The following is a 7342-nucleotide window of genomic DNA, read 5'->3' as shown; positions in this document are numbered from 1 at the left end:
CGGTTCTCGTTCTTCCGAAAACTATTGTAGGTATATTTAGTTGTAATCTGACCAGATCTTTGTGCTACCGGCGCGCGGCTACAGCATATGATATTAGCCTAAAGGTCTCGTTACCAGGCTATTATATATCTTAATAAAAAAGCTTATGACAGACGAGTATGACAGCCTGTAGCTGACAAGTGACATATGACAGATCGTGTCTGACATATGTTTTTGTGTACCTATATTCCTCGGGTTTGGTGCCGAATTTTTTATTTTGGATAACAATTAACATTACAGATTTAAATAAAGCATTGTGTTTATCATCATTTTAATTCTATACTGCCCCAGAAGTGCTAAATATTAAAATTATGATTACGAACTTTGATAAGCTTTGTTTAGATTTAGAAAAACAGGAGCTTGAGGTGAGTTAACATTATCACACATCTAGGCAGAAGTAGTAGATATTAATATCCAAATAAGTTATTACGCTTTTAAGAACCAATAAATACAAAAATAAAGTAGATTTTTTATCAATTTGCAGGCCCCTAACGGAGTTACTTCAGCAGCCAATTATGCACAATTACTAGCAATATATTTATATCAGAATGATCTGTAAGTATCTAAATAACACAAAAAAAAATGGTTCTTAATCTTATTTCTAATTTTCTTTTTAAATTACTGTGACTTAATTTTATTTCATACATTGGAGTATATTTCTAAATTTCAAAAGTTGGTTGATACCTATCAAAAAGATGCTTAGATAATAATGGTAAGTAATTGCTATTTTGATCATAGTTTGAAGTGATTATAATAATTGTTTTGTAGATGTAATGCAAAATTTCTATGGAAAAGAATACCTCAGAACATAACATCAAGCAATCCAGAATTAGCAGCCGTATGGACAGTTGGACAGAAAATGTGGAAAAAAGATCTGCCGCGAACTTACCAAGCCCTTGCTGCGTACCATTGGGTTGAACCAGTTGCTACTATAATGAGGGCATTAGAAGGTAAAATACATATTTAAGAATATTAAATAAGGCTAATAATTCTGTTATAAATCAGAATATGTAAATTGGTATGAAGTTAGCTGCCCTTTGACACAAATTACTACATAATTTTGCTTTCATTTTTAAAGAAAAAAAATAGGTTGTGGTCTGGTATATGCTAGGTTACAGGTAGGTTGAAAACAATATTAATAATATTGTGTGACATTTAAAAAGATGCAATATAATTTCATAGGTTTATAACTTTTACGATCATAGCAGTTTGTTATAATGACATAATAAACATAAGAACTACCTTTACCAGGATCTTCCATAGATTGCTTTATTAATTACTGCCATTTACATAATACCTAAGGTGTTGTTGAAAACAAAATTTCAGTAAAGACTTTTAAATCCAAATTATCCAATAGAATAACATTTTTATACACTAATATAGAATCTTATACAATTTAAATTATCTTACAGAAAAAGTTCGTGAAACAGCATTCACTTTGATAGGACGGTCATACAGTTCCATTTCTATAGAGACTGTTGTCTCAATGACTGGCTTGAGCAAGGAAGCAGTTCTACAAATATGCAGGGATCGAAAGTGGGAGATAAATGATGATGGGGTCACTGTGAACCCAGCGCCTCCAGTCCAGCCCGCACCATTGCATACTTCCAGTGAAGACCAGCTTTTCAAACTCACAGAATTTGTATCATTTTTAGAAAACTAAGCCACTTTATTTGTAAACAGATTGTAAGATGTAACATCTACACTAGAGGAAAAGACCCTCAATCAATGGTTTATTTTCATTAGATTTATAACATTGTCTACTTTGCTTTATCGCACACTGTAGTTTACGTCATTTGCTTTTAATTTAAAAAATTAACAGTCGTTTTGGTAATACAAAAAGTCAATGTGGTAAGCAACAATGCAATTCAATATAAATTTCATCTATATGAAAATACAGAGTGATATAAACTGAGTCTGATCAGTCTAGTTGCTCAAAACATGGAATAATTTGAAACTATGTACAACGGAAGCACATTGAAATATTAATAAAATAAAAGAACAACTTTCAAAATTATTTTATTTATTTAGATATGTCATATAAAAATTATTCATTGTAAAGTTCATGTGGCAGTGTACATTCTTATACATTTAATATAAAATAATAATTCAGAATCGACACAATTATTATGTAATTGTGTTTCTATGTCATAAAAAAATTCAGACAAATCTCTTAAAATATCACAAGTAGTCATAATGTCCTAAGAATTAATTTCAGTAAATAGTAACTATTCTAAAATGAGTATCCACGATTGCATTAACTAGGCGTTGATATATTTCGTAATTTAGCATCTTCCGTTAGTAGTGATAGCAAACTTTTGGAACAGAACATATTTCAGTAAGATAAAAGAAATACATATACATATTTAGATGCGTCTGATAGAACGTTATGGTTTGCTATCGTCTACCCTACAGTTGATGTTCACTGAAATCTTGTTTGGAATGAGACTTGGTTCTGTCTCGGCTGCAATCTCATAGAATTGCTGTCGTCTTCATCCCCTAGGGTGGTCTCGTAACCTCTGTTGACCATTCCACCATTTGGTTCTCCGAAAACGTCTTTCACTGAAATGTTGGCCGTCGAAGTTCGGTGGCGTGGTCCAACACCGTGGTTGTTGTTCAACTGAAATTAAAAATTGCATGCATTATTATTGTAACACTTTTTGCAGGTAACTACTAAATAATAAATTGTACGCTTTCAAAAGTCGTAACAGTATAGCCATCAGAAAATTATTTGTATCCTTGAGGAGACCTTGGTATCTTGAGCTAGTAGTTCTTCCCCAGATATGACTCCTACGGCCATTATTTTATAGAAATAGTTTCGCTTCATTACAGGATTGACGATCTAAGGCAAAGATGTCATATGACGTGTAACACATTTTCTTAAATTGTTTAAACATACTATTCCTGTTACTCCATATTCATTATTAGCGCCTAGTGTTTGCATTTGTGATTTCCTTCTTTCAGCCATAACAGAATTTCTTCTTGTTTCCAAGGCTTTCAATGTTTCTCTGCGCAGGGTCATCTTCCTATTCAATACTGGTGTACCTAAAAACACAATATCATTGATATTTTTTATGGTAAAATATATACGTATATTTGATTCATTTTTATGCTTTCTGATTGCGTACCTGGACCATCGTTTGCATTCATATTGAAGAAACGCTTCTTGAATGCAACGTCCAATGTTCCAATATTTCTCTTCTTCTGCCGCGCTTTTTCTAAATTGTGTATCGTTTTCCTCCTACCCACATTTTGCGGACCCGATCCTGAATCGTTATCATACTCATCGTCTAGTCCGTTGAGCTTTTGTAAATCTTTCACTATTGCTATAGCATTCTTATCCAGCAATGCATCTTGTGATAGGTCTTCAGACTGTAAAATATATGAGCCAAATTAAAATTACAAACTCCCTCTATTACAGTTAACTATTAGAAAATGTTAAAAGGTTACCTTTTTAGTACAGAACCAGTTTAATTCTGTCGATGCTAATATGTGTGATATTGTTCCGAATCTATGGAACAACATAGCCGAAAATTGAATAACCAAAATTAAGGCAAAGAAGAACACGAAGACCAAACCAATCGGTTCAAGTTGCAAATATTCTTTTGAAATGAGCACCTAGAATAATTAAAACAATGTTAATTGCTGATTTTGCGTGTCAATTTTTCGCAAGCAATAATTATTAAGCAGATATATATTAGCACCATTTCCACTGCGCTTTTAAATTACTTCCAAAATGCACATTTTTATATACAACAACTCGAGTTACAAATAACTCACAAACAGATAAGAGTGGTTAAAAATCGAAATCAACTTAATATTATCATACAACACGGGTGGGTGCATATGTATTTGCCGTAGTCCGTATTCCTTTGAGATGATTATAATATAATCCAATAATATACTTAATTTATACTTTTATTTTTACAAAGAGTACAATTCAAAAATATTGTTATGAATTACAAAGAGAAAATAAATTTAAATATTTGCTATGTTAAACAAAACACCATCGTGTAGGAATGAACATTCTCAGGGTACCATAGACCGTGTTAACACACACGCGAAATTTAATGGAAGAAATTCCACCACCAAAGAAAACAGACCAAAGGTGACAGTACAAGGTATTGGGTAGTGCGATTAATAAAGGTTTATCTTGTGGCCTTTCAGATCAGAATTCAGGAAAAATACATTTTCGTTGTATCGATTCTGTTCCATACTTCACCAAAGTATGGAATGCTTAAAGGCCTTGGATTTTAGGAAGAATGTGATCATTTATTAAGTGACACTTAATTGTTTAGTTTTCGGTGTAGAAGATAACTGGATCTTCATGCTGGGTGTGCCATCCCGAAAGAGACCGGTTAGAGAAAGGTCGTTAGACTTGCGTAGACACACAAACTTTGAAAAATTTGGCTATACCTCGCCTGTTTCCTCGATGTACGTTATGTTTGTCTTTACTCCCAAAGGCCAAATCACGTGGAGTTGATCTTTGTTGAGTTGTAATAAAAATACTATCAATATAAATAAAGCATTGAACATGACAAACGCAAAAACTGATTTATTGCGAAGCTCTAACAAATCACGTGCAATTCGAGCCTGTAAAATTACATAAAAAAGCATTAATAGTATCAACTTTCAATGGTGACTGAGATGGTGACTATCGTCGTGGGGATCGGGTCCTGCAAAAGGAGATTTAAAAACGCGGAGTCATAGTCCCATGTCATCATTGAAGGCCGATCGCTGATCATCGGGCGTTCTTCACGTTACCTCTTGCGTGGCCTCATCATATGTTATATTAGTTTTAACTCCGAGGGGCCATTTAATATGAAGGTTGTCCTTGTTCAATTGTAGCAAAAATACAATAAGGACAAAAAGAGCATTGACCATAAAGAAATTAAATACAGACGTGTCTCTCAACTCTTTCAGTTCCTTGGATATACGAGCCTAAAATTTTGGGAATTACAAACATATAATATTTAAAAATAACTAGAGTAAAACTGAAAGGAAATATGTATTAGTATCTTGGCTTCGTCAACATTTTCACTATTAAAAAGCACAATTTGACCAAATGTGATGAATATATTTTTCGGTTCATGATCGACTACATGATGAAATTTATTTATACTCTGCTATAAACATATCGTAACTTATTGATGTTTATTTTTTTCGGTCACAAAGCATTTGAAAGGAAATGTACCTGTTCTTCTTTATTAGCATCAATAGGATAAATATATTTGTCAATAAGCTCTTTCCAAAACGCTAATTCTTGTTGATTTAGGAAATCAACTTCGCCTTTCTTCAAATCGGGATCTTCTATCCAGTATGGATTGATTAGGTCGTCACGTTTTTCCTGAAATAAATAATAGCAATAAACAAAACAGTTATAAATCTAAGGTTATAGATAAAGTATTTATGACATTATATTGTATAGATTACATACTCTTGGTACAGTAGACATAGTATCTGTTTCTGAATCAGAATCATGGTCTTCTTCGCCTTCTGCAACCGTTACCAGTGGATCGCCGTTCGTGCTTCCTCTGAGCCCGACAGATAATTTCCGTCCTCTCGATTGGCCATGTGGATCGATTGCTCTAGAAATTTATAAACAATTATAACGTCATATCCTTGCTAAATATTTTCGTAGTGATATCAGTATTGCAGCTTACCTTTCTACATTTTCCAACTTCTTTTCCAATTTTTCGAGTGTTGACGAGATGTGCAGAAGTTGTACTTTTTCTTCGTTGCTCTTAGGATGTGTGCACAGCAAACATTTAAATAAGCCTGCGAAAGAAAATTCGATGGAGCCCTCTTCTTCTTCACTGTTCATACCCGGAAGGAAGCCGAGCAATGACTTCTGTTTTGCGTTCTTTTTGGCTTCTTCTGCTGCTTTCTTTTCGGCTTCAATTTCCTGGAATAAAGCATTAAAATATTTATAGATAAAGATAATAATTCTAAAAAACATCATATAGAGAATATAGAATAATAGAGGTGAAAGGTTTACCTTTTTAGTTTTCTTCTGTTGAATTTCTCGAGTACCCCAGGATACGACATTAAGGTTGATAATAGAATATAAAATAAGTAGCAAGTACATGGAAGGTATAGAAAGAAGATAAATAGTGCCCGGTACAACACACCAAAATTCTTGGGGATGTAAACAGGCAGCTATAAAGAATGAACTCGAGAGCGATATCAAGAAAATAGCAGATGGCGACCCTATACCGTCCTCGCCTAATTGAAGCGCAGTACCGACGATTACAGCCATCATTATCATAGCATATGCAGTTGAAAGAATTTGTGCAACCAGCAACTGAAATTTAAATTAAACAATTATTATAACAAGTTGATCTGTGATTAATTATACTTTTAATTAATAAAATATTTTATGTATGATTTAAGTAGGATATTTGTCACGTACCTGAATATCTGACTTCATCGTGAAGCAAACGAACATAAACAGCAATATCGGGTATAAGTTGTATTCGAAAGAGGTCCAATTGTCGATTCTAAAAGCAGCCACGAAGGCACCCACCAACATAAGGAATATAGTTCCGGGTCCAAGAATTGTACCACCCATCAACATCATCTGAAAAAGTCATTTAAAATAACATTAAGCTCTTTATTATATAAAATAGGTCTCTCTCATTCTATCTATCTAGTTATAAAGAAACTTTACCTGGTATGCAATGTAAGGCGAAGAAATGTTGTCGTTAATTTTGATCGTGTGTTTGTAGTCCGCAAGCAAGTCCATGATGTTAGCAATAGTAGAAGGTACCCATCGACGACGTTGATTGTAAAACTCGCTAAATCCTTCGGGACAATGCGTGTACGCGTCTGAAGCAGCTGAATACTCGACACGATAACCTCGCTGTAGAAGTAGTGTACAAAGCCAACGGTCCTCCCCTGAAATTAAAAATATTAATCGTTACCAAGGATCAACTATTAGTATGAATACAATGCCAATACTATAGAATATAGAAAACTTACCTTGATCGTACTGCACGAAGTGTCTAGCTTCTTCGGGTCGTAGTGTATATTTCTTCATAACGTTATCGTCCATCAAAGCTTTTCCTCTGAACAGAGAGAAGCATCCAGGACTACAGAGTACGCAGCCAATCATGTGTTCTGTCGCCTTTTGCAGCCAATGACCAATAGCGTACTCGAACAATTGATACCACACCATAGGTCCTGTAAAAATATATAAATATATTACTATTGAGTTAACTCTAGCAGTATGAAAATATAATAAGATGAATCTATTTGTATGTGACCACCTCCTTGGTACAGTGGTTGACGCGTGAGCGTAGAA

The 7342-nt window shown here is 33.9% G+C and overlaps 2 protein-coding genes across 3 annotated transcripts in view; one reads left to right on the top strand and one right to left on the bottom strand.

Annotated features, from left to right (window-relative positions):
- Positions 1 to 201: 201 nt before the first annotated feature.
- Positions 202 to 2053, top strand: LOC123705775 (COP9 signalosome complex subunit 8). The gene is made up of 4 exons (XM_045654779.1): positions 202 to 404; positions 524 to 594; positions 808 to 989; positions 1452 to 2053. The coding sequence occupies exons 1-4, from the start codon at positions 351 to 353 to the stop codon at positions 1700 to 1702; spliced, it is 558 nt and encodes a 185-aa protein (XP_045510735.1). The 5' UTR covers positions 202 to 350; the 3' UTR covers positions 1703 to 2053.
- LOC123705773 (chitin synthase chs-2) overlaps positions 2046 to 7342 on the bottom strand; it is a 27255-nt gene continuing 21958 nt past the window's right edge. The window contains exons 12-23 of one of the 2 annotated variants that reach the window (XM_045654778.1): positions 7021 to 7221; positions 6710 to 6936; positions 6452 to 6619; positions 6038 to 6343; positions 5703 to 5944; positions 5477 to 5627; positions 5234 to 5386; positions 4804 to 4980; positions 3490 to 3657; positions 3168 to 3411; positions 2939 to 3084; positions 2046 to 2659 (exon numbers count right to left, since the gene is read on the bottom strand). In XM_045654778.1, the coding sequence (XP_045510734.1) occupies positions 2462 to 2659; positions 2939 to 3084; positions 3168 to 3411; positions 3490 to 3657; positions 4804 to 4980; positions 5234 to 5386; positions 5477 to 5627; positions 5703 to 5944; positions 6038 to 6343; positions 6452 to 6619; positions 6710 to 6936; positions 7021 to 7221 (2381 nt within the window). In that variant the 3' untranslated portion in view covers positions 2046 to 2461. Of the gene's footprint in view, positions 2660 to 2938; positions 3085 to 3167; positions 3412 to 3489; positions 3658 to 4455; positions 4633 to 4803; positions 4981 to 5233; positions 5387 to 5476; positions 5628 to 5702; positions 5945 to 6037; positions 6344 to 6451; positions 6620 to 6709; positions 6937 to 7020; positions 7222 to 7342 lie in introns of both variants that reach the window. The other variant, XM_045654777.1, reaches the window with a different exon arrangement.

Source organism: Colias croceus, chromosome 3 (genome assembly GCF_905220415.1).
Source record: "Colias croceus chromosome 3, ilColCroc2.1".
Lineage (NCBI taxonomy): Eukaryota > Metazoa > Arthropoda > Insecta > Lepidoptera > Pieridae > Colias > Colias croceus.
This window is presented reverse-complemented; position numbering and strand designations above follow the sequence as displayed.